Consider the following 26,423-nt stretch of genomic DNA (forward strand, 5'->3'; position numbering starts at 1 on the left):
AGGTTTCTTATAAAGAATATAACCTCAGTAATTAGTTTCCAATGTGGAAAAGATTAGCCTGTTAGGAATCCCCAGGGTTGTGGCATGATTTAAGCACAGACAAGACAGTGACAGCAATGCTCAGCAAGACATTCTGGAACTGCAAGAGACACTGAACGTGAAGATGTGTGTCCCCTTAAGTTCAACATTCTGTTTTGTTTTTCCAATAGGGTTTTTCTTTATAGCCCTACCTGTCCTGGCCTTGAACTCAGAGACCTGCCTGTCTCTGCCTCCCAAGTGGAGTGCTGAGATTAAAGACTTGTGCCACCACTGCCCCACAAGTTCAATGTTCTTATCTAAATTCCCAGAATTAAGCTGAAAGTGGTACCAGTCTTGGGAGGTTTGTTACAAGATGGCACAAAAAAGTTGTCATCATCATCATCATTATCATCAAAGAGGCCAGCAGGAGTTGGCAGATGTGAGTTCTTCCCTGGAGTGGGCTGCTCATGTTTCTGGAACTCCTTCAGGGATGGGGCAGAAGTGTCTGTGAGGGAAAGACAGCCAGAGTTACGAGCCGGTGTGAGTCTCCTGTCTACAGCACCACGTATGAGTTAGGTTCATCCACAAAACACATTTAGGAAATGACGTAATTTTTGTGTTAGTGCTGGAGAGCTAAATCACAATTCAAGACTGCTGCTCTGATCTCCTCACTCCTTCCCCCAACTCCTCTTCTTCCTTCCTTCTTTTCCTCTTTCCTTTCCCTCACACCCGAAGCCCTCTACAGTGCTGAAGAGGACACCATGGCCATGTATATATATTCTAAGCAAGCGCTCTACCACTCCGTCACATACCCAGCCCCAACACCTCTGAATTCAAACAGAATGTGAGCTCACATCATCAGAGAATAAGCTCTAGTGACAGACACTCCAGTGCCTTCTGGGGCTCCTGGGTACCTCCTAATTCCTAGCCAGTCCTTATAAAAAAGTGACAAAATGGAACTTATACAGTTCTTAAGAAAGAGCACTGGGGTGATGGCTCAGCAGATAAGTGCTTATTCTGGAAACATGGGAACCTCAGTTTAAATCTCCAGAACTCAAAAAACAAGTAGGGTGTGGCTGGTAGTTGTGTCTGTAACCCCAGTGCTGGCACAGGAAGCTGGAAGGCTCTATGGGACTTATCAGCCACCCCCCTAGTCCAGGTTCAGTGTGAGACCCTGTCTCAGGAGAATACGGAAGAGAGTGCTAGAGCAGGACTTGCTATATCTTCCCTCAACACACACAGGCAGATGCCTCCCCTCCCATCACATGTGCATACAATACATACCACACACAAGAAATACACCCTGTTACCTAAAAATACAGAAACAGCCCCTGCTGGGATTTTCTTTCCAGGTTTGGGAGATGAAGATTCTACAATAAGGAAGAAAGGTCAATCATTTCAGCAGATTTGTTTAGCATGGTAGGATATAAGACTTGAGCAGCTGAGGCAAGATAGTCCTGTAACAGGGCTACATGGTAAGCACCAGACCAACCAGGACTACATAGTAAAACTGTCTCAGAAATACAAACAGCCCAGGTCTAATGCTATCCTTTCCAGCTCATTGAGATGAACTAGTGAGAGATAACAGCAAAAACCTGTGAGATGTAGTAAAGAAAATAAAAGTAACGAGTTAAACAAGAAAGTAAGTTAAACCAGCATGACATCAAGGAGGCTGACATTTAAAACAACCAGTTCCCAATGCCTAAGGGACTCCTTCAAATCTAATGGAATAAAAATTGTAGTTCTTTAAAAAAAAAAAAATACTTCGGCCTTTTAAAAAATTCTTACAGATGATTCTGATGGATGCCACCTTGAGGAATTATTGGTGACCAACTAATATACTCAACACGAGCAATGTTCCCTTGAATTTAATATCATTTAGTGAAGCTAGCCTCAGCAAAGGTATCAAAGACTGTTTTACTTTCTTATCAGCCTCTAAGAGGCAAATGTGTGATGTGGGTCTGAAGATGACACAGCAGTCTATTCCCAAGACAGAAATTAGCAAAGACAAACTGACTTCAACTGTTTCAAGGCAAAAACAATTTTCAGCTTAACAGAAATAAAGCTTTAGGTGTTCTGTCTCCCAATAGAAAAAGCTTTAGGACATGTTTGCTGGGTAGTTTTTTCTCAACCACAGAAGCTAGAGTTGTCTGGAAAGAGCAACTCTATTGAGAAACTACCTCCACCAGATTGGCCTATAAGTAAGTCTGTGGGGTACGTTCTTGATTAATGATGAATGTGGAGGGCCCAGCCCACTGTGGACAGGGCCACCTGTAGCTAGATGGTCCTGAGAGAGAATGAAAAACAGCTACATATGAGCCTGGAAAGCAAACCAGGAAGCCGCATTCCTCCATGGCCTCTGCGTCAGTTCCTGTCTTCCGTGAGTTCCTGCCCTGACTTCCCTTCATGATAGACGGTAAGCTGCAAAGATAACTGATCTCTCTCCTCCCCGAGCTGCTTTTGGTCATGGCATTTATCACAGCAATAGAAAGCAAACTAGGACAGCCACAAGGAAAAAACAGTCATCCCCAAGCCTACCTTCACTAACAGGAGCTTGTGCTGGCCGATCCCGGGAGGTTTCCCTGAAGAGGTCACTCTGGTTGTGGGAAGGCATAGGGTATTTTAAAATACAGAGATAAATAAGGCTGAACTTGAAGATTTCTGATAAGCATTACATATTTTGAAGCTACATGTTTACTGTCCTGTCAAAGGAAGAGCTGCCAAGTTCACACTACAGTGAAATGAACTTACCTTGGGCCTGTCAGGAATTAAATAAAAAGATGGGAGAGGGTAACATACAAATAACTCAAATCAATTATCCACTATTGATACTCTCACAGCCTCTCCTTGTGTCAAAGGACAAGAAGATACCAGATTATATAGTATTTCTCACTCTGTGGTTCTGACTTCAACATGTCCCCCAAAATGAAAGTAGTAACTAACAGGAAGCTACTTTTCTCAAGCAAAAAACAGAGGTTTCTTCCTTACACACACAATGACACACATACAAAGAGCTTTGATCATTCGCCCACCTCACCTCATCTTCATCGTCGAAAAGTCCCTGTCCACTGAAGAGACCACCTCTAGAGCCAAACGGTGAGAAGTCTTCATCAGTCAACTTGGGGGGTGGAAACAAGATGTCCTCTTCATCTGACAGACAGCAAAGTTGCACAGGGAGTGTTAAAATGGGTGTGCACAAGGTGGTGCCACACTGCCTGAAATCCCACCATTCAGGAGGCTAAGATAAGAGGAATCAAAGTCCAAGAACAGCCTGGGTAGGCACGCTGGGATGGAGGCCAGATGAAACATAGGAATTCCAAACTAGCTTGGGCTATAAAGCAAGACTTTGCCTCAAATACACAAGGATGAAAGGGAAAGATGGAAAAGCTTGGAATCCAAATTCTTTTTTTTGTTTTGTTTGTTTTTTGAGACAGGATTTTTCTATGTAATAGTCCTGGCTATCCTGGAATTTGTTTTGTAGACCAAGCTGGCCTCGAACTCACTGAGATTCATCTGCCTCTGCCTCCCAAGTGCTGGGATTAAAGGCATGCACCACCACTGCCCAGTGGAATTCAAATTCTTGGGGTTGCCTCTATACCATATACATTGTTGGCATGGACTTTAATGAAGCCACAGCTCACAAGGAGTATTTGACATCCTTAAATGAGCAATATCTAGACAATCTCTTAGACTGACTTACTTGGAAGCAAGGATATAGCTCAACTGCCACATGTAAAAGTTTGAGAAAAAAAAAATCCTATAGATGGAGACAATGGCAAGGGAACACAATAGATGTCACTACTTAATATGGTAGAGTCAAATACAATCTTTACTGAAAACTTTAGCAACCCATAGTTCTTATACATCTAAAAAAAAAAAAAAAAAATCTAGAAAGACAGGTAATGCCTACTTTAGACCAGCAACCCAACTACTCACAAGCATTACCTCACACTACTCACAAGCATTACCTCACACTTGCCTTTGAGTGCCCTAAAACATGTTTTCAGATGCTTTAAGAAAACGGATGGAGACACAACCTATTTGTCAGCACTTAACCGAGACTTTATATTACGCAAAGGCTCTAAATGAGTGAAGGGCTTACCGTCTGGAGGTGTTCTCTTTTCCTTCTTCTCCTTCATTGTCTTCTGAGGCTTTCCATCTGCTGAGCATAAGATCTATTAGACTCTCATTGCTTTAGCAATACTCAAAATTCTTGTTGGACAGGGACTGATTCTCTGCTCTTGAGTCTGCATCCTCATGACACAGGCCAAGAGCAGGACACTCAAGTTCATATCTCAGCTCCATTCGAGCACTTGCTCATGGGAGTGTCTCCACAAGGCAGAAGGCTGCCAAGGCATGTGCATACCAGGACTGTGCTAGAGAAGGAATTACTCTACCTTTCTACTCTGTGAAGTAACTAGAACACACTGGATATGCATTTTTATTAGTCAAAATGGAGTTACTGTTAAACCATGGATTCACAATCTGCTGTCCACAGTTCTCTGGGGTTCCTGTATTTCAGGCAGGCAAGATGTCACATAGTGTACACATGTGTTGGGGTGGGGGTAGGATAGTCAGAGCATCTAATTAGCAAGCAGAATTTAAGAGCTATTGACATAGCTTAAAGCAGTAGGTCTCATTGGACGGTGACCCCTTTGGGGGTCAAATGACCCTTTCATGGGAGTCGCCTAAGACCACAGAAAACACAGTACTTATGATTCATAACAATAGCAAAATTACAGTTATGAAGTAGCAACAAAAATAATTTTATAGTTGGGGGTGACCACGACATGAGTAACTGTATTAAGGTCTGCAGCAGTAGGAAGGTTGAGCACCACTGACTTAAAGAGTCAAAGTGCTTCCTACCAAGCTTGACAACCAGAACCACAAGACGAGGGAGGAGAAAACCAACTCTGCACACACATCAAGGCATGCACATAGCCCCACCCCCAACACAATGAATACAATGTAAAACAACAATAATAAAGGAGTCTAAGAAAACAATGACAAAAGATCAAGAACTAAAATATAAGCCTATCAGGCCTTAGTAATTAGTAAACCCCCATGTTTGGGTAAGGTACCTTATGTTTATGATCCCAGTACTCAAAGAAGGCAAGAAGATCAGGAATTTAAGACCACCCTAGGCCTGCATTGCATATTTGAGGCCAGCAAGGACACAGTTTCCCAAAAAGAAAAAGATATATAGACACAGAGAGAGACAGACCAACAGAGAACATGTGTGCGAGCGAGCACAAACAGACTACTGAATGCCACCAACCAACCACCCCATTATCCTGCCTTCAGAACTTACCTATCTGTTCCTCTTTGAGCTGATTTGACATATCTCCTTTGATCCGAGCTGCCAGTTCATCAGCAAAAGATGTAGGTCTTTTCTACAGGCAAAAAGAAAAAAAAATCACCATTTTTCTAACAAATTAGTGCAGTTTATTTCTGAACACCTAACAAAATTATATAAATAGTCATAAAGTAATCAAACTACAAACAAAACAGGGCTTTTGTTTTTCTTTTTTAAGGTTTATTTTACTTTTATTTATGTGTGTGAATACACATGCAAAAACAGGACTTTTCTCAATGAATTTGAACATATGGAGCCTATAGAGCTCAACTAAGCAATAGAATTCACAAAATATCCCTTTAAAAGGAAATAGATACTCTTATGTCTTTATTTTTTAAAATACTTGAAAAAAATTTCTATAAGAAAACTAACATGGGCTGGAGAGATGGCTCAGAGGTTAAGAGCACTGGTTGCTCTTCCAGAGGTTCTGAATTCAATTCCCAGCAACCACGTGGTGACTCACAACCATCTGTAATCAGATCTGGTGCCCTCTTCTGGCTTGCAGGGATACATGCAGACAGAATACTATGTCCATAATAAATAAATAAATCTTTTAGAAAGAGAGAGAGAGAGCGAGAGAGAGAGAGAGAGAGAGAGAGAGAGAGAGAGAGAGAGAGAGAGAGAGAGAGAGAGAGAGAGAAAACTAACATGAATGTACGGAGATGGAAGAGTAGCTGGTCTCAAAATTCTGGAGCTGAATATATCCCCAATGAGCTGACTTACAGAAATCCCTAACATTAGAAGAAACTGGCATTCATAAGGTAATTAACTGGAGACACAGGGACATGTACTGCTATTTATAAAACTAGAAAGCAAGGGACAAGAGAGATGGTGTTCACAGCTCTTACAGAGGACCTAAGGTTGTTTCTCAGAACCCAAGCCAGGTATCTCACAACTTGTAACTCCAGCTCCAAGAAATCCAAAACCCTCTCTCTGGTCTCCCCCAGGAACCCACACACATGTGCAAATACAGTCACACAGATACACCAAAAACACACTAAAAAAATAAGACAAATCTTTAAAAAAAAGAAAAAATTCAATTATAAATACGGGAGCAGTAGAGATCGCTCAATCGTTACAATACTTTCTTCATTTGCTTCTGGCTACACAAATTACAAATACGATGTAAGATGAAATAACTACAAATAGAAATGGCCATTTTAAGGAGCAATGTACAAACACGGCTTCCAAGACCTCATCAAGGGATAATTATACTTACAGACTTGGTATTTTCCTCAATGTCCTCAATATCATCCCCCTCCTTCTCAGAGTCAGCAAACAGGTCACCATCATCATCCTCTTCCTCATCACTCATCCGGGTGGTGTGCTGAGAATGCAAAACCAGATTACTAAATGCAAGTCATCAAACTGAAAAGGAGACACTATCAATCTTTAATCTCTCCCCTTTAAAAAAGGTAACCACACTTGGAACACACATTCCACTCCATTTATTTATTAGAAAGCAGCCAAGCCGTGGCGGTACATACCTTTAATCCCAGCAGGTAGTGGCAGGTAGATCTCTGTGAGTTCAAGGCCAGCTGGTCTACAGAGCTAGCTCTAGGACATCCAAGGCTACACAGAGGAAATCTATCTATCTCACCACCACCACCACCCCAAAAAAAAGAAAGAAAAGGAAGGATTTACTTTTTTTGTTTTTTGCTTTTTTCAAGACAGGGTTTCTCTGTGTAGCCCTGGCTGACCTGAAACTTGCTCTATAGACCAGGCTAACCTTGAACTCAGAGTTTTGCCTGCCTTTACTTTTTAATGAGAATACAAGATCATGCTTGCTTTGGCAGCAATATACTAAAAATTGGAACGATACAGAGAAGATTAGCATGGCCCCTGTGCAAGGATGACACAAAAATTTATGAAGTGTGCCATATACAAAAAAAAAGAATACAAGATCAAAAAATTTAAAGCAAAGTATTAGAATATTGAAAATATTCATTATTAGAAGAATGTAAATTAGTCTCAACAAGAACAGGAAGTGATGATTAAAAGGAGCTAATAAAAAGGAGCAAAATTTGGAAAAGGTAATATCCAAAGGAGGTGGCAAATCTAAATATACAACATATTTAGAACTACCTGAGGAGCATGAAAAAGCCTCAATACATCATTCCAAAGTCAGTTTAGAGACTTGCAAGACAAACACGGCACAGAGCTGGCCAAGCATATCTGAGACCCTAGGTCCAATCCCGAGTGCCAAGCAGAAAGAAAAGGCATCTTAGTATACCTATTATGCTTCAATTAAAGCTTTAAAATGAATTCAGTTCAATACATGACCTTTACCTGGTTTTGATCATTGTCACTACGGCTGGCAAAATCTTCATCTGATTCCTGTGGGTAAAAAAATGTTTTGCTCTCTGAGGTAAGCTGACTGTGTGAGGCACAGGGAAAGCTCTTACACTTAGTCACCGTAAATAGCAGACAAGATGAATAACTAGCAATCCCGAGAGAGTTGCCTAGCTGCTGGAATTTTTATGCTTCATTTAAATAGCTCTAATTACTCATATCATTTGTATTTTCCAATTTTAAACTTCAGATTTAAAGAGAGATCTTTTAATTGAGTCAGAAGGTAGGTTTGGGTTGCTTTACATTTTGGACTACAATCTCTGTGTTCCTTCTAGCAGGATAAGTACTTCATTAAGCTCAAGAATTGAATGTCAGTGTTTGCTACACTGATTTGGTAAAGATTTGCACTGACAGCTAAAAACAAAGGACTCAGCAGATAATTATCTACAGCAAAGTAACAGGCAAGCTTATTTCTATAGCGAGGATTTCTACTTGCAGGGCTGGAGGAAGAAATGCAGGAGACAGCCAGGCATTGGTGGCGCATGCCTTTAATCCCAGCACTCGGGAGGCAGAGGCAGGCGGATCTCTGTGAGTTAGAGGCCAGCCTGGTCTCCAGAGCGAATGCCAGGATAGGCTCCAAAGCTACACAGAGAAACCCTGTCTCGAAAAACCAAAAAAAGAAAGAAAGAAAGAAAAGAAATGCAGGAGACGGGGTGGGTAGGAGAACAATTAAGAAATGAAAATCAGGCACACAAAATGGTCTCCTTTTAGGATCTCATACTCATTGTCTGTAGAAACAACTCGAGGACCCAGACTCTAGATGAAGATTTTACTCTGTGGACCTTAAGACACTAGCAAGCAAACATGAAATACATGCTTTCATTAGAAGGCTTAAAAAAACTATTCAGGAACTGAAGGGATGGCTCAGTGGTAAAGAGAGTATGCTGTTCTTGCAAGGGACTAGAGTCTGAGTCTCAGTACTAACATCAGGCAGCTCACAACTGCCTGTAACTCAGGCTCCAGGGGATCTGACATCCTCTTCTGGTCTCCACAGGTACCTGCACATACTTGCACTCACATGTGTTCAAGCGCTCAAACACACATACACACACACAAATAACAGTAATGATGATGATGGTGATGGTGATAATAAATCTTTTAAAGTTGTTTGTGCACATACACACACAACAACAAAAACAATAATAATCTTATAAAAAGTTCTTCATTGCAGCTCTTTATTTTTTTTCTAGGATTTTTCAAGGAGAACATATTCCAAGACTAAGCTTCAGGCAGAGACTGTACCACAGTGTCTAAGCTGTTCTCTCCTCAAAATATAAGATGTGAAGGAATTAGGTAGAAAGGAAGGCAGGTGGGTAACAGTAAAAGACATCAAAGCAGTTTCCCTTACTTCTCTCTGTACAAATTACAAAAAAGAATTTCAACCCTAAGAAAACACTTCAGATTCTGCCCCTTCAGTTTTCTGAAAACAGTTCACTAATTCTGAAGCATGTCACCCGCTTAGCCTGTGCCACACATCCTAAGCTTCCTGTCACCGTGGCCTGGTCAAACCATGTCCTTACCTCCTCTTCCTTCTCTTCTTCACTGTCCACAATACTTCCCCGGTCGCTGCCTACAGAGCCTTCTGTTGGGAAGAAGTGTAAAAGTCAACACCAATTCACCAGAAATACCTGTAGCTCCTTCTCAGATTCCAACCACAACAGCACCAAGGAGACTTTAATGAAGCCAGTGCCACGCAGTGAATGAAAGCATGTTGGCTAATCACACCATTTCAAAGTACCTCCCACTCGTTAAAAAATTATAACTTGGCCTTTTTCTACAAGGATGTTACAGTTACAAAAACATGAAGAAACCATAGCAGACTAAAAGTTGACTAGCAGTGACAAGTAAAGGTAATTGCCACCAGTCCTGATGGTTGGAGTTTAGTCTCTGGAATTCACAGAATGGAACAGAGAACGGACTCCCATAGGTGGACCACACTCACGTGCGTACAAAAAATAAATAAAATAAAATGAAAATAAAAGGTGACTACAGCACTTTAACAACTAAATGCTTTAAGTCTTAGAGCAGAGGCGATGACATGGGTAACCAAGGACAGAAATGGGAAGAGACAGAATCTGATATATTTGATATATTGGGTAACAGTAAAGTTTCTTGAAACTGGTTTTACAGTGTGGTTATGTTAAGAAAATGTCCTTGTTCTTAGAAAATATACAGTGAACACTAGGGAAATGGAGGGTCAGACAAATTATGACACACAGATAATGGAAGCACAAAGTAAAACACTAGATGGCAAACTTGAGAGAGGATCTATTGATCTATTGATCTATCCACTGCTCTTGCAATATTAACAAGGGTTTAATTATTTTAACACAAAAAGTTAAGATATGTTTAACATGACAAAAACATTGGTGAGAAAGTACCTTCACTGGACAGTTCTCCAAGCCCCACATCTTCCTGTTCCATGAAGAGCTTTGACCCAATGAGATAGGGCAAAGGGCGGTCAATGTAGAGATCCTTCAAGGAAGGGAAGGGTACAGCCATTAAACACACCGGTTAAAAATAAAGCCCATGTCAGAACACAGTCCAAAAATGGAGTCATGTGAGGAGATTTCTGAGTGCTTATGAGAAAACTCCAGGAAAACAAGACAAAAGTCTTACTACCTCATTTTCTTCAAAAACTCAGAATTATTCTTGGAATGTACTTTTATGCCCCTCCAAGGTGTCGCAGCTAGCTAGGAATGAGTAACTTCAGATTGTCATCAGGCTATTGTTACTTATTCATTATTATTTACTCATATGCATCTATGGGGAAACATGTTTTTGCCATGTGCAACTTGTCTTCTGAACCTTCAGAGAATAAATTGTCTGATGTTTTGAATAAAGTTGGTTATTACCTGAAACAAATAAATTCAAGTGTTACACTGGACATTCTGCTGCATCTAACTATCCCAAACAACTTAAGGTGATAAATAAAAGTAGAAAATAAGAAACCTGGTAAGGTTAAACATCATTGATTTTTAAGAACATTAAATCCTAGGTAAAATTAGCAAGATAAAGCTGACTCCCTCCCCAAATGCCTCAGTAATATATATGTGTGTATATATGTTTCTTTTATTAAAAATTAATAACAAATAAAACTTCAGTTTTAAAATAAAAATGAGCCACAAGATGGCTGGGTGGGTAAAGACCTGCAGACTGGAGTCCAATCCCCAGAACCCATGTAAAGTTAGGAAAGAACCTACTCCAGAGTTGTCTTCTCTCAGTCATGAGCCACGGGACATGCACGCCCCATACAAACACATCAATGACAAAGTTTAAGTACTTAAAAATTAAATGTGGCTGGGCAGTAGTGGCACACACCTTTAATCCTTGCACTTGGGAGACAGAGGCAGGGGAATCTCTATAAGTTCAAGGCAGCCTGGACTACAAAGTGAGTTTCAGGATAGCCAGAACTGTTACACAGAGAAACCCTGTCTAGAAAAACAAAAACAACAAATAATAATAATTCATTTTAACTGGGCATTGGTGGCACATGCCTTTAATACCAGCACTTGAGAAGTAGAGGCAGACAGATCTCTGTGAGTTTGAGGCCAGCCTGGTCTATAAAGCAAGTGCCAAGAGAGGCTCCAAAGATACACAGAGAAACTCTGTCTTGAAAAACCAAAATAATAATAATAATAATAATAATAATAAATTTTTAAAAAACTAACCAAATCCAATTACAAATCTCATCCTTTACCTTACCTTCTCAGCTATAAGTCTGTTTTGTCTCAGGGTTCTGAGAATAATTGCTCATGTAAATCCCTCCTCTCCCACAGACTATACTAAAAAGCTTAGAAGAAGAGAAGGTATACCCTGAAACTTTTACCTATCTTGTACCACTGAAATGTTCAGCGAGTCAAGTAAGGCTCTCAGAGGAGTCAACTTGGAAATGCCCATGCCTTACACATCCTGTGCCTGGCAAAGCAGTCAAGACATCATAATATTGTAACTGAATGCCTTTACCTTTGGTTCAAGGATCAGTTCCACCCGCTCATTGGCATCTTCTTCCTCAGAGTCTGAGTTCCCCGCTTTTATGTCAAGTTGCTCGAAGGCACTATCCAGCACCTGTAACCCATAGTTCACAGCCTCCCGGACCTTAGGGATCAGGTCTACTTCTTTCTGCTCCCGAGTCTTCTCCTACAAACAAAATATCCTTCAGTGTGTCTCCAGTATGCCAATTCCCAAGTCATGCCCTCCTCCAGAACTTTTAATTCAAAGTGTTAACACAGTCATTTTCTGATGCAGACTTTGGAGTAAATGCACAAGTTTTTACATCTCTGTTTTGTTGATATCTGGACATACATCAAACCACTTAAACTCTAGAATCCCAACATTCAAAATAGAAACCAACACTGAGTGTGAAAACACATTTATGAACAAAATGTGCTTAATGCCTCTTACCTCTGACATGTATTAGGAAACACTGCCAATCAATTGTTCCTCTAGTCCTGTGGCACTCAGAGAATATATACTAATCACTTTTAAATGTAATGCTGGCTTGATATAACCTCACTATCGGGTTTTGCTGGGTAGCAAATGCATGAATACTATTAAACATAAGATTCACTTTCCTACAAATGCCCGGAATAGGAAGAGCCACATCTGGTTTCTAATATCCTAATCTAACAGGTTCCCTTCTTAATAGCCCCTGGTAGAATATTAACCTTTCCAAGTGACTTACACTTTTTCTGAGGATGTCAGAGCTGACACAAAGTGACTTCCACAATAAACACACTCAAATTTGCCATGCTTTCCTGAATGGGAAGAGGGAGTACCTGCCAGAGCACACAAAAGTAAGGCTCAAAATCTCTTTTTGGGTGTGGACACCAATGTGGGATAAGCAAGGATGTATATGCACAGGCCACGTGGCAAGCCACCGAAGAAGAAATAGGAACTGCTGTTCCTTGCTCCTTTGGCCTACTTTCCAAAGCACACACCCCACATCTTCCTGTCATTCTCTTTTCTGACCTCCACTTCCACAAACCCAGTCCACGGAGATGGGGATGAAGCTCAGTTGTAGAAAGCTTGCCCAGTGTGCCTGGGGCCCTATGTGCAATCCCTGGTACTAAGCACAGAACAAAGCAACAACCTTAGCACATGCTTTCTCTTGTTGGCATGGCCTATCCACTGCCTTTTACTTGGCCCTTCTTCTTATCTGGATAAAATCTGGTCCTTGAAGCTTTCCCAAGCTAGTTAAACAGCAAGTGTCTCCTTGCGTGAACTTGCAAAACACCAACCATGCAATGCAGTTCAGATCAACCACCACTATGTCTCAACAGACAATGAAACCAGTGGAGAGCAAGTGTCCTAATTCATCTGTCCCCTGCAGTCCTATGACAGAGTCAACAACAGCTCACTCTGTCCTAACACATCTTGTAGTACCCATGGGGTACTCAAATACGCATGGACAAAAACTATATTTACCTTACTATCTAGCTTCAATTGGACAGAACAAGAGTTTAACGGTCACAGAAAGTTGGGGAAACCGAGTCTTTGGAGAGCTACTTCTGTAACATTCATTTCCCAAAGCACAGTATGTGTGGTCTGTTTCTGTATGAACTTGAGGAAGAGTAGGAAGGAAAAAAGGAAGAAAGAAAGGAAGGAAGGGAGAGAAAAGGGAGGAGGTAGAAGGAAGAAGATAGGATAAAGCTTCCTCTGCGGCTTGTAATCCTGTGCTATTTACTCTGTGCCCTCTGCTCTACTCTACACCAGAATTCAGGAATTTCATCTACATATTAACAGGCTAAGCGTCAGGAACAAAATGAAAGAGTTCTATTGGTCCACTGCCAAAGGCAGTATCTCCCATGTTCCCAGTCCTCATTACCTTCTTTATCACTTCTCAGAGTTAATAATTCAAAGAAAGAATGATTGAATATAAGTACCTGTTCTGATTTTTCTGCCTCAGCCTTGAGGACCTGTTCCTCCACTTCTTCGTCGTACACCCGCTAAGTAAGGAAGCAAATTCATTTCAAACAGTTAAGCACTGGAATAAAGTCACATGTAAAAGTTCAATACAAAGAAAAAGACTTTTAAAAAGAGGGAAATGGCTTTTCAGAAAAGCAACTGGGAACACTACCAATGGGTTGTAGATGAACAACAAAGAATAGCAGTTAATATGCCTAAAGTTAAATTTTAGAAAGAGACATGAATGACTAAGAAACATGAGGAACTATTTGGCTGATCAAAGAGTTCTAAAACCACTATCATCCCGATTGGTACTTTTTTTCACTTAACCTAATGCACAATTCTAACCTTCATCCAAGACCATTGCCATTATCAAGTGGTATATCTTACCAACTAAATAAATATCCTTAACAGGTGGAGTAAGGAATATGATAAAGGTAAATTTTACTTTTATTCTGTTGCTTAAAATGACTGAAAAATTTTACATTTATCTCATATGAATCAGAGGAAAAAAAGACAAAATCACTAACAGTTTCCCAGAAGATGAATGGCCAGAAAGAACCTCTTTTATAAAACATATCTGTCATTCTGGAAACTCACTGCAATTTTTTTTAACAACTGGAGTATAACACATTTGTTATTAAAAAAAATCAATATAAGTGGATATGATGGTTAATCTTGGTTGTCAATTTGACTATATTGGGCATCAACTAAAACCCAAGCTGCTGGGCCATCCAGTGAGGAATTTTCTTGATCTTATTATCTGAAGCAGGAAGACCCACCCAGGATCTGGACCATACTTTCTGGTGACGACCCAGACAGAAGGACATGGAAGAAGGAAACTTTGCTTTTTATACACTTGTCCTCAAGTTCATCTAACCTGTTGCCAAGGCTTTCTTTTGCTATTGTTAGACACAACTTCTTCAGGATCTAGGAGACTGGAAGTCAGTAATCCTCCGGGCCTCCAGCACCAGATGGAGACTGCTGTGACAGTTAAGCTCCTAGACTGAACAGCCACTGCATTCTCAATCAAGACCGCCATTGCTGGGGCTATCTAGACTATCTCCTGTAAACTAGTCTAATAAATCCTCTTTTAATAATTATGTTCATCCCATCAGTTCTCTTCCTTTAGAGAACCCTGACTTACATAATAGGACAATGAAAATATTCTGTAATAGGACAATAGGGTAGGAGCCCATTCCCCATAGAGGGATACTCTCTTAGCCTAGATATATGGGGGAGGGCCTAGGCCCTGCCCCGAATGACTTGACAGACTTTGATGATCCCTCATGGAAGGCCTCACTCTCCCTAGGGAGTGGATGGGGGATGGGATGGGGAGGTTGGTGGGGATCATGGGAGGATGGGATTGATATGAAAAGTAAGATTGTTTCTAATTTAAATAAAAACTATAAAAAAAATTTTAAAAAAGACAATAGGGTTCCAAAAGTTTATGAGTATATTGAAACACTGAGCTTTACTTTTTAAAAGCAACTACCTAAATCATTTAAAAATTGTTTAGGTAGGTCTGGAGAGATGGCTCAGTGGTTAAGAGTACCGACTGCTCTTCCAGAGGTCCTGAGTTCAATTCCCAGCAACCACAAGGTGGCTCACAACCATCCATTATGAGATCTGGTGCCCTCTTCTGGTGTGCAGATATACATGGAAGCAGAACGTTGTATACATAATAAATAAATAAAATCTTTTTTTAAAAAAATAATGCAACACATCTTTTTTAAAAAAAATGTTTAGATAATACAAGCTCGGTACTCCTTATCTGAAGTTTTTATGGTTGAGATTTTTAGAACATTTGCAGAGACTTTATGAGCACCCCTAATTAGAGAATTCAAAATCTAAAGCTGAGGCACACAAAGTTCTAGATTTCATTTCATTTCACTTTGGATTAAGAACAGTCAATCTGTGCCCATGAGAACTAGATGAGAAGACCCTATTGCTGAGAGTACAACACACTTTGGTTATAGCACACAGAGAAATCTGGCTCGAACTGTCCTTTCTGCTGGATAACTTTCACAGAGCTGGAAGATACTAAGCAAGTAACCACTTGGGAAAATAATAAGCAATGTCTTCCCCAGAGGTAGACACCATATACAACAATACCAGCCTGGGTGGCGTGACTGCTCTGGTGATGACCAACTGCTTTTTAATGGGATCTGAGGCCTGCTCCACAAGAGGGATTAATGCCCTGTTCTGTAAACCAGGTCAAAAGCCCATGCTTGCAAGGTCATAGGCCATAAAGTTTGAACCTACTACTACTACTGTTTTTGGTAAAATGACACATCAAAATATCTTCTAAATATCTTCTAAATGTTTATTACCCATAGGCTAGGGCTATTATTAACCTTGGTCAGAATTGTCAAATACATAGAGGAAAGTTAAAAAAAAAGATAAAATAATGATGACCATTTCTGAATAAAAAGAAGTTATGAGCAGTTGAACATACTGGTTCATGCTTACAGCCCAGCTTTCAGCAAACTAAAGCAGAAGATAGTGAATTCATGGCTAACTTAGGCAACAAGAGCCTGTCTGGAAAAAAAAAGAGTTGTTAAAGCAACTTACCCTATTAAGTATATTAACTTATGATATTTAATAGCATACAGTTAAGAACAAAGAAAATTACATGGAAAACTAAGTTTATGTTCACATAAATATACAAGTCAATGAGGAAAGGAAAGCTATACAATAAAAGTTTTCTTTATGTGCACTCACACATACCCACAATATAATCCCAGGACATAAAAAAATAAAAATGCAGAGATATAAATATCCTTCCCCAAAAAGATTACAGTTGAGAGTTAGTAAAGGAGATGGGAGAGAGGTAGTTGGTTCCTATGAAGCAAATATGGAAAAATATTAAAATCTGGTAATTAGTTCTAGGTGCTGTAAAATGCTTATCATGTGTGGTTATTCTCTGTTCTTTCCTAAACAAATGAAATATTTCATAAAAAGCTGATAGCAGAGTGTTTCATTGGTATAGTCATATAACAGGAGTAAGAACAGGTTCATGAGACAGGTGGCCTCTAATCCCAGCACTGGGAGACAACAAGAGAATCAGGAGTTGAAACTCTTCCTTGACAACATAGGGAGTTTGAGGCTAGCCTAGGCTCCATGAGACCTTTTCTCAAAAAACAAAAATTGAGTTCATAAGTTTCAAAGCTGTGTGAAAATGATTTTAACATTAAGAGATATGCAGGTTGCAAATGAGCACACTTCTGTGCATGAACACAGAGAGAAGAGGGAGAATGAGGGTGTATCATGCAGACTAAAGAGAAATACAAAATAGCATCCACTAGCTGATTAATTTCAGGCGGTAAATTATAGGGGATGCTTTGTTTTGTTTGTTTTTAAGCCTGATGTCTGCCTGAGAGCAGACCTAGAACACTGTCCCCCAACTTCCCCAGTCGTCGGTGCAATTCAGATGACTTTTCTTGTTCTTACTTTCCTCTTAACTGTCCTACACCAAACAGCTCCAACAGGAGAACAAAAGAGCACATGAATCTTCACGTGGAGATTTTAAGATAGGGCAGCTAGTATAGTTGTTTCAAATTTGTATGGCAGGACCTCTCACCTGAAAAGGCTGAGTTTCTGACCAAAGTCTAAAACCGTCAGTACCTAGCTTTTCCCCCATCACTGGAGTCTATCCCCAAAGATATCAGCATCCTAGGGCTGGGAAGACAAACATGACATCTCAAACACCAGGCAGTTTGGGAAGACCTAAAGCCTGTGAGATCAACGAGGGTGGAAGGGCTCAGAAACAGAAGGTGACCTCACAGCTTTACTTCATGAGCATTCAGACAGGTGTACACTAGAACTGTATGTCTGTCCTCACAGAAACATTTCCTCATTTGGGAGCATCGCAGTACATGCCATGAGGAACAAGTGAAAAGGACAGAACAGACTTTTTTTTTAAAACACACATACCTCTATTATGCTTTCTTATTCAACTATTTAAACATCCAGGGTCTCTGTATATCCACATTGTCTCAGACCTATGAATATGTTTAGCTAGATCCTAAGCTTGTTCAGTAACTTTAAAAGTAGTACTTACATAAAAATGCCACATAACACAGTACCACACAAATGCAAATATACAATGAAAAAATGCTTTAAAAATTAAGAAGGCTTGACTGCTAATGAATGACATGGGAACTGGGTATGGTGGCCTATGTTTTTTATCTCAGCACTCAGGAGGGAGAAACAGGCAAATCTCCATGAGTTCAAGGCCAGCCAGGTCTATATATCAAGTTCCAGCCAACTAGACTAAATGATGAGACCCTGCCTCAAAATAATAATAATATAGTAAAAAGATAGGGCATGCTTCATGACGTCTTAACAAGGAGTACTGCCTGGTAGAGAGGCTCAGGGTGAATGTGGTAGACAGACAGATGACATGGCAGGCACTCAGAGCAATCTAAACCAAAGCCTGTAGCAAGACACTCAGGCTCCAGGGCTACTTTGTCAAAAGCAAAGGCCAACATATGTAAAAAATAAAGCAGGTTGTGGAGGGGGTCGCCATATGCAGGATATTAGAACCAATAAGATCCTGAACTTAAAAAGAAAATTCTAAACTTTAACCCCAAATTGTTGATTCTCTGACAGTTTAGTGATGACATCTGTTTCTTAAAAAAAAAAAAAAAAAAAGTTTCATCATTTACAGAACAATCCTGAAAGAATCAATTGTTTCTTTTTGGATTTTTTTTTCCAGAAAGCTAAAAATTCTTTAACAATTGGCTCTTAAAAACTCCTTGTGATCTCTTAACAAACCAAAGTCATTAACTAGGACTGCTGAATCAGAGGTCAGCCTGGAAACTGTCTCAAAAACAAAAAGGAGGAGGGAGGGCTGCCTTAAGAACTGGGTCATTTTCTGCTTAGACACTGAAACACAGGCCAGCACTCATCAGCTGCTCTCTTTCAGGGCTCCCTCTTGAGCCCTTACTAATGGTTCTTACATAGCTTCTAGTTCCCTCAAAAGTCCTGACTGTTCTATTGCCCTAGAAAGTCCAGCTTGCTTCACTAATTCTTTTTTTGTTTGTTTGTTTGTTTGTTTGTTTTTTGTTTCTCCAGACAGAGTTTCTCTGTGAGCTTTGGAGGCTGTCCTGGAACTTGGCTCTTGTAGACCAGGCTGGTCTCAAACTCACAGAGATCCACCTGCCTCTGCCTCCCGAATGCTGGGACTAAAGGTGTGTGCCACCACCGCCTAGCGCTTCACTAATTCTAAAAGCTAGTTTGCAACTATGGGGCTGCCTCTGGGACTAACAAAACCCAACTGACTTTAAATAATCTCTCAAAAGAATTTCCACAAACCTAAATAACAGCAGCATCCTAGCATGAACAGTAGAACCAATGTCAGAGTTTGATGAAAATACACCAGAGAGCAGCAAATGCAACAGGGATCTGTGTCAGGCGTTTTCTTAAGCACTAGCAATTCCCTGATCATCACCAGTTACTGCTCCCACAAATAGGACGAAGCTGTACCATGTGGCATTACAGAAGGTCTTGGAAGCAGTTCCATTTGGTATGGCACCAGCGCACTCAGGAAGAAGGCTGATGGCAGAATGGAAGGGTAGAGGAATAAAAACTTATCATAAGGAGACGGAGAGATGTCTGGAAATACAGAATCCATAAAAAAGTAGACACAACGGACAATTAACAAAAAAGTTTTCACAAAACCTGAGCTGTAGAAAATTCTAAGCCAATTTTGCCAGAAGAAGCTGAAAGAGGGGTAGAAAATCTAATTAAAGTCTGTGACCAGAAAATAAAGTTTACAATATCTCCTCTTCCTCCTCTTTCTCTTCTTCCTCCTCCTCCTGAAAAAGCGGGATCTGGTATCATTCTGATCTAGTACAAAAGAAAACTTCCTGCTGCTTTCCTGATCTACAGCTCCAACAGTAAGTGCAAGAAGAGCTGAGAATCTAATGTAGCAAGAAAGGTGCACTGTGAGAGCATCCAGTCCAGCCTGATGACAAGAGGTGGGGCTGCTGCCACCCCCTAACTGACCCTTCTCCAGAGATAAGTTTGAAAGTCGACCAGGCAGATTCTGTGCACATCAGAAATGTCTTCAGGTTGAGCATGCCAATCCAAAACTCAAATACAAAACTTTCTGAGCACTGACATGACAGTCAAAAAAGTTTTGGACATATTGGGGTCTTTCAGATTAGGGATACTGAACCTGTAAAGGTCTACACAGAGACTACATCTTAAAAATCTGAAATCTGAAATCTGAACAACTTCTAGTCCCACGTATCCCAGACAGATAAGGTACATTCCGTCTGTATTGGGTTTCCTTGAATACATGGTATGTTTCAAAATCAATGTTCCTTTTGCCAGTAAAGAAAATAATTGGTGTGGTAGTCAGCTGAATGAGCCAGCTGGCATATGCAGTGGTAAGCAAAGAGCCCTCACCAAATCTCATGTCTCAAACACGATGGAGCTACTGAATTATGCAAACACGCACTGGTATTTTCACGGCCCTTTATCATGGGCTTTATGACCTTAACGGTTTTGGAAATTACATTTAGCACTTTACACCTAACAATTTCAGGACACAGCTTCCTTTAGTAACTCTCTTCTCACTTCCGGGTGTAAGACTGTATGCCTGTAATCCCAGTCCTTCAGAGGCAGAGGTGAGAATATCAAGGTGAGTTCAAGGGAAGCTTGGTTTACATAGCAAGTTCCAGACCAGTCAGAATAAAAACAAAAGACCAAAGCTCCCCCAGAAAATGCCTTTTCACAAATTAATTCAGAAAGCCATGCTTGGATCACGTGAACTAAGCTTCGTCCCCATTCTCTTAACAGCCTTCCCTTTGCTCGACTGGCTCCAGAAACATGTGTGTCATTTCCATCACTGCTTTCCTAATATAATTGCCTGTCTATTCCTAGCAGCTCACAGAAACTCACTACGAAAACAAAACTCACATGTGCTTTAGCTAAAGCTCAGCAACATGTTTACTGCCGATTCTGTGTCACAGATTCAGCCATGCTAGGAAAACTGTAGTTGACAAAATGCAAAGTAAATACCTGCCCCCACTTATATAACTGATTAAAACATCAAGGACCCAAACAGTAACTGAAGGCAAAAGTAGTGCTCAAACAGCCGGGTCTGATAAATGGCTGTTCTTACCGAATGAGCACGGTAGCTTTATGGAGAGGCACATACATAGTTCAGCTCAATTGTTCCTTGCCCTCAAAACTAAAAATAAAAAAACCGGAGTGAGGCAAACCTTACCATTAATTTTTTGTTTTTTGACTGGGGAGGGGGGGGGGGGCTTAGAAGATACAAAAACTTTATTAATAAAAGGCACTGATTCTAGAGAAAGGAGCTTCAGTTACCAAGAACCAATCTATCCACCAAAACTTAGAAGAGAACCTAATTACCATGACAAATTACATTATCTCTTATTTGTTAAGCTGGAAGTAATGAAACTAGAGCTCTCAATGAACTGGGCATTACCTATTTGTTAAGTCAGATGTAATAAAAAAACAACTCACGTTCTCAATGAACTGGGTATTAGAAAGCATGAGGAAGTCATTGAAGACATTGTGCAGACGACAATGTGTAGCTTTGGTCTCCTGAATTAATCCATCCACCTGTTTCTTGATTTCATGGGTCCTGGAGATAGTCTGCTGGGAGAATTCCTGTAGAAACTGTAGTAGCTGTTTTGAAAAGGAACATACAGAAGTATCAACATTACATGTGGGGTACAACAAACACACAAGGAATCCTCCTTCCCTTTAGCCCAGGTGTTATGTAAAAGAGATGGTACTTTTGATCTGGAGTCAAATGACACGGAAAAGCATCAACAAAGCTCATCGGGTTAGTGCATCCAGCCCACAAACACTAGTTGTCACATTTCAGGATTTACAGGCCGGTTTGGCCACACAGTGTAACATAACAAAACACCCCAAATCCTACTTATATGGAACTGTGAAACTGAAAGTTCTGAGCTCTCGGGTTCGGGGAGTGAGGAGCCCTACTCAGGATTATCTGTTGCCCCATTTAGCCCCAGTTCCAATACAGAAGGACCAGCAATCCTTGAACAGGGCAGAGACGGTTCTGGGCAGCAGGATGGTGTGGAGGGCAAGGTTGGGAAGTCTCAGCAGGGAAGGAAACCCGTGTCTGCGCTGCAGAGGGCTGGTAGAAGAAGCCCACAGGGCCGCCCCTCCCGGATTGTCTGGGACTGCGCCTTTGAGTACTGGAAAGGCGTTCCCTAGGCTGCAGGTTTTCCGCAGCTCTGGCCCTCCCTGGGCCCGGGGCCCTGCGCTCACGCCTGCATCGGCCGCCAGCGACCAGTTCTGGCTGCTGCGGCGGATCTCCTCCACCGACCAGGGCCGCTCCCACACGGGCTCGGAACCCGGAGGCCGCTCCGAGTCGGGGCTCGTCCGGTTCATCTGCAGCGGGAAGAACGAGAAGCGCTGAGTCTGGGGCAGAGGAGGTTCCAGCCCTGCCTTCCGGGGCCGCCGTCCTCACCACGATGGCAGCGCCACTCAGCAAGCTCCAAAGTGACTACCAGGGACCCTACCACACCGCCCATCCAGCCCTGTGGGGTCACGTGGTCCGCGTCACGTGATGACGCCTGCACGTGACCTGACGAGCAGCCTGTGAAACGGAGCTGCGAGTTTACAGCTCCTGAGTTGTTGGGAAGAGTGTCCAGAGAAGGGATGCTTTGGCAGCCAGCTCCAGGAGTGCGGAAGAGATGGGTGGTACCAGTGGGGGCCCACTCTGAGGAATCCCGTGGCCTACCAAACGGGAGGCAGAAAGGCCAAAAGGCGGGCAGAGGGCGACTTCCCTGCTGCGTAATGGCTTTGCTGAAAATGCAAATGGTGTGTGGCTGGCCCGAAAACTCAGTGACCATCAAATGTCATACACCTGCCAATCTGCTTGGTTTCAATTCACAGTGTGGATCCGCCTAAAATTCTTTACCCTCAGGTCATATTCAAGGCCACTTTCCACACTGCCGCAGACCGGGAAAATAAGGGAAGGTAGAAATCTGAAACTCTTCTGGCTACCCACTAGCACTTTAGGTGAATACAGACTCCCCTTTCTGAGTTGTTCTTGTCCAGGCGGACTTTTAGAAATAACCCCATATCTTTCCTTTTTGTGTGCTCATGGACAAGTTACTTAGCTTCTCTGAGCTTTCCTCATATATGAAAGAAGATACTATCTTGCCAGAAGTGATATGTGTAAAATACATAGTATATGTGGTATATGGTGAGTTACTCTAGATCTTATCAGTCCCCCTGTGCAGCATATTTTTCCTTTTAGATTTTGCTTTGTAGTCACCTCTGTCGGCACCTCATGAAAGATCTCTCTTTGGTATAAAACTAAGGTTCGGATAAAAATTTATGCAAGAATGTCCACTATGGTGTTAATCCATAATACTCAAGAAAGCAAAGTAACCTAAATGCCCATCAGGTAATGGATGGACGAACAAAATGTGGAACCACCCAATGGCCATTGTTCACTAAAGAGGAATGAAGTGCTGGCATCTGTTAGGACATGAGTTGACCTAGAAAATACATTAATTGAAAAGAGCCAGTCACATGTGATCATAGATTCTATAATTCCATTTATATGAAATATCCTGAATGTATCAATCCAGAGAGAAGAAGTAGGTTGGGGGTTTCCAGGGGTTAAGGGGAGACAGGAAATGAGAGCTAACTGCTAATGGGTATGGGGTTCCTTTTTGAGGTAATGAAAAATGATAGACTGTGGTGATGGTGTTAAACTCTGAATATGTTAAAGATTCTTGAAAATTGTATTGTAAAGGGAGTAACTTTATTATGTAAATTATATCCCAATAAAGCTACTCTGAAGTAGGAAGTGGAAAAGAGGGTGAGGGTTAGGGTTACTATTAAAGTTAGGATTAAGGTGTCTCCCTAGCATCATCTGCAGTGAGCTACTAAAGCTAGAGTAAAGGCTATGGTTACATTAGCATTAGTGTGATGATTACACTGTCATTGTTAGGGATAGCATTAAGACTAGGCTTGGGGCTAGGGCTAGTATTAGAGTGCTGCTTGGGTTAGGGTTGAGATTAGGGTTAGGGTCAGGTTACTGCAGTACTCTTCATATTAGCTTTAGGGTTACAGATTAAGCAAGTATTACAGATAGGCATTATACTTAGGGTTACAACCTAATATTATGGTGAGGATTGGAGCTAGTGTTAAGTTTACAATTAGGGTTAGGTTTGGTGTTAGGGTTAAGACTAGCATTAGTGTTACCATTAGTAATTGTCTTAATTGGGGATTCTATTGCTGCGAATAGACACCCTGACCACTTTTATGAAGGAAAACATTAAATTGGGACTGGCTTGCAGTTTCATGGGTTCAGTCCATTGCTGTCATGATGGGAAGCATGGTGGCACTCAGGCAGATATGGTGCTGGAGAAGGAGGTGAGAGTCCTAAATCTGTATCCACAGGCAGCAGGAGATGACAATGACACAGTGGCTGAGTTTCTGAGACCTCAAAGCCCACTACCTAGTGACACATCTCCTCCAACAAAGCCACTGAGAAGCCCTAGACTTCTATTGCTTCTATTTTTTTCTATGCTTCTGGCCAACAGCATTATAATTAATATAGTGTCTCGTGTGTTATTTGGGGGCTCTGAGGCAGCTGCAGAACTGGGCAGGAACATTGTAACACTTAAGATTTTCTTTGGTGTATGAATCTATTTTTCTTAGTGTATCTTCAATGCCTGAGATTCTCTCTTCTATATCTTGTATTCTGTTGGCTATGCTTGCATCTGCAGTTCCTGATCGTTTACCCAGCTTTTCTATTTCCAGCATACCCTCAATCTGTGGTTTGTTTCTTTTTTTAATTGTCTCTATTCAAGCTTCTAAGCCTTGAACTGTTTGAATTATTTCCTTCACTTGTTTGGTTGTTTTTTCTTGGTTCTCCTTGTTTTCTTTAAGAGATTTGTTTATTTCTTGCATTTGGGGGGGTTGTCTTTTCCTCAGTTTCTTGAATGTTTTTGTTTTTTCTTCCATTTCTTCAAGGGATTTTCTCATTTACTCTTTAAGGATCTCTATCATCTCCATAAAGTTGTTTTTAAGGTAATTCTCTTCTGCTTCATCTGTGTTGGGATGCTCAGGTCTTGTTGGTGTTGAGTCTCTGGACTCTGGTGGCATCATATTAGTCTTTCTGTTGTTGAATGTGTTCTTATATTGTCGTCTTCCCATCCCTTCTTCCAGTTGGTGCTGGTGGGGTCTCTCCATGTCCTGGTGGGTGCAAGCAGGTCCAATACTCTGATAGCTCTCCTCTTCCAGTGGGTGGAGGCGGGACTGGCACCGAGATGTAGGCAGACTCTGGATGGCTTGGTCCACTGGGACAGGTTCACCCATGAACAGTCCCTGGGCCAGGAGAGTCCGAGAAGCATGACCAAACATGTAAACACCTAAGTCTATGGGGACCATTTCCATTCAAACCATCATAGTAATATTGTTGGTTTTAGGGTTAAGGTAAGTGTCTTAGTTACTTTTATGTTGTTATGATAAAAATTATCTCAAAGGCAACTGATAAAGGGAAAGGCTATGGTTAGGACTTAGTGATATGGTTAATGCTAAGATAGTTGTAAGTTAGGGTTAGGGTTAGGGTTTGATTAGTATTAGGGTGAGTGCTACGGATGGTGGTTTAATTAGGATTAGACTTAGGGTATGGCTTAGGATTTATTATACGAGCCAAGTGTGGTGGCACGCTCATTTAATTCCAGCACTTGGGAGGCAGAGGCAAGGGAGGCAGATCTCTGAGTTCAAGGCCAGCCTGGTCTACAGAGCCAGTTCCAGGACAGCAAGGACTACACAGAGAAACCTTGTATTAAAAACAAACAAACAAACAAAATACAGTTGGATGTGGCCACACTCCTTTAGTCCTAATACTTGAGAAGCAGAGGTAGACAGGTTATGTCTGAGTTTGAGGTTTAACTTCTCTAAATAGTGAGTTCCAGTCAAAGTCAGGGCTACATAATGATATGCTGTCTCAAAAAAGTTGTTGTTAGGGCTAAGATCATGGTTAGGTTCAGGGTTAAGGCTCAGTATTAGGTTAATAAGTAGGGGTTAGGACTAGAGTCTAGGGTTACAGTTATGATTAGATACAGTGGTAACTTTTAAACATAATCCTAAACCCTAAATATAATGCTAAGCCTAACCATAAGCCCTAACCAGAACCCTTAATACTAACCCTAACTCTATCCCTAGCCATCAGACCTAATTCTAACCCAACCCCAATCCTAGCCCTATTGCTAAATCTAATCTTAGCCTTAACTATTACCCTAAATCATAGTCATAAATATAACCTAATTCAGATCACTAAACATAAAAGTAACCGTAATCATATTGTTAATCTTAATGCTAACCCTGAACCTAAGGATACACCAAATGGAAACATTAAACCCAAACCAAATGCTAACCCTAATCATACCGTAAGTCTATCTTACTGCCTTAGTTAGGGTTACTATTGCTGGGATGAAATGCCATGACCAAAAGTAACTTGGGGAGGAAAGAATCTGTTTCACTCACAGTTCCATGTAACAGTTCATCATTAAAAACAGTGAGGACAGGAGCTCAAGCAGGGCAGGATCCTGGAGGCAGGAGGCAGAGGCCATGGAGGGGTGCTGCTTACTGGCTTGCTCAGCTTGTTTTCTTATAGAACCCAGAACCACCTCCCCAGGGGTGGCACCACTCAACAATGGGCTGGTCCCTGCCCCAAGGATTACTAGTCCTACAGGCTTGCCTATAGTCCAGTAATATGGAGTCATTTTCTCAATTGAAGCTACCTCCTCCT

The 26,423-nt window shown here is 41.2% G+C and overlaps 1 protein-coding gene and 1 non-coding gene across 2 annotated transcripts in view; one reads left to right on the forward strand and one right to left on the reverse strand.

Annotated features, from left to right (window-relative positions):
• Washc2 (family with sequence similarity 21, member C) overlaps positions 1 to 22,138 on the reverse strand; it is a 53,759-nt gene extending 31,621 nt beyond the window's left edge. Inside the window, 15 exon segments of the mRNA NM_001244293.1 lie at positions 368 to 523; positions 1,329 to 1,388; positions 2,557 to 2,614; positions 3,056 to 3,168; positions 4,121 to 4,180; positions 5,330 to 5,411; positions 6,594 to 6,701; positions 7,664 to 7,711; positions 9,247 to 9,308; positions 10,108 to 10,201; positions 11,693 to 11,866; positions 13,612 to 13,674; positions 21,137 to 21,301; positions 21,914 to 22,036; positions 22,116 to 22,138. Of these exon segments, the coding sequence (NP_001231222.1) occupies positions 368 to 523; positions 1,329 to 1,388; positions 2,557 to 2,614; positions 3,056 to 3,168; positions 4,121 to 4,180; positions 5,330 to 5,411; positions 6,594 to 6,701; positions 7,664 to 7,711; positions 9,247 to 9,308; positions 10,108 to 10,201; positions 11,693 to 11,866; positions 13,612 to 13,674; positions 21,137 to 21,301; positions 21,914 to 22,036 (1,366 nt within the window). The 5' untranslated portion in view covers positions 22,116 to 22,138.
• On the forward strand, positions 7,159 to 7,261 carry LOC113837058. The gene has a single exon (XR_003487673.1). It is a non-coding gene; the product is annotated as a U6 spliceosomal RNA (small nuclear RNA).
• Positions 22,139 to 26,423: the final 4,285 nt, after the last annotated feature.

This window comes from Cricetulus griseus, chromosome 8 (assembly GCF_003668045.3).
Source record: "Cricetulus griseus strain 17A/GY chromosome 8, alternate assembly CriGri-PICRH-1.0, whole genome shotgun sequence".
Lineage (NCBI taxonomy): Eukaryota > Metazoa > Chordata > Mammalia > Rodentia > Cricetidae > Cricetulus > Cricetulus griseus.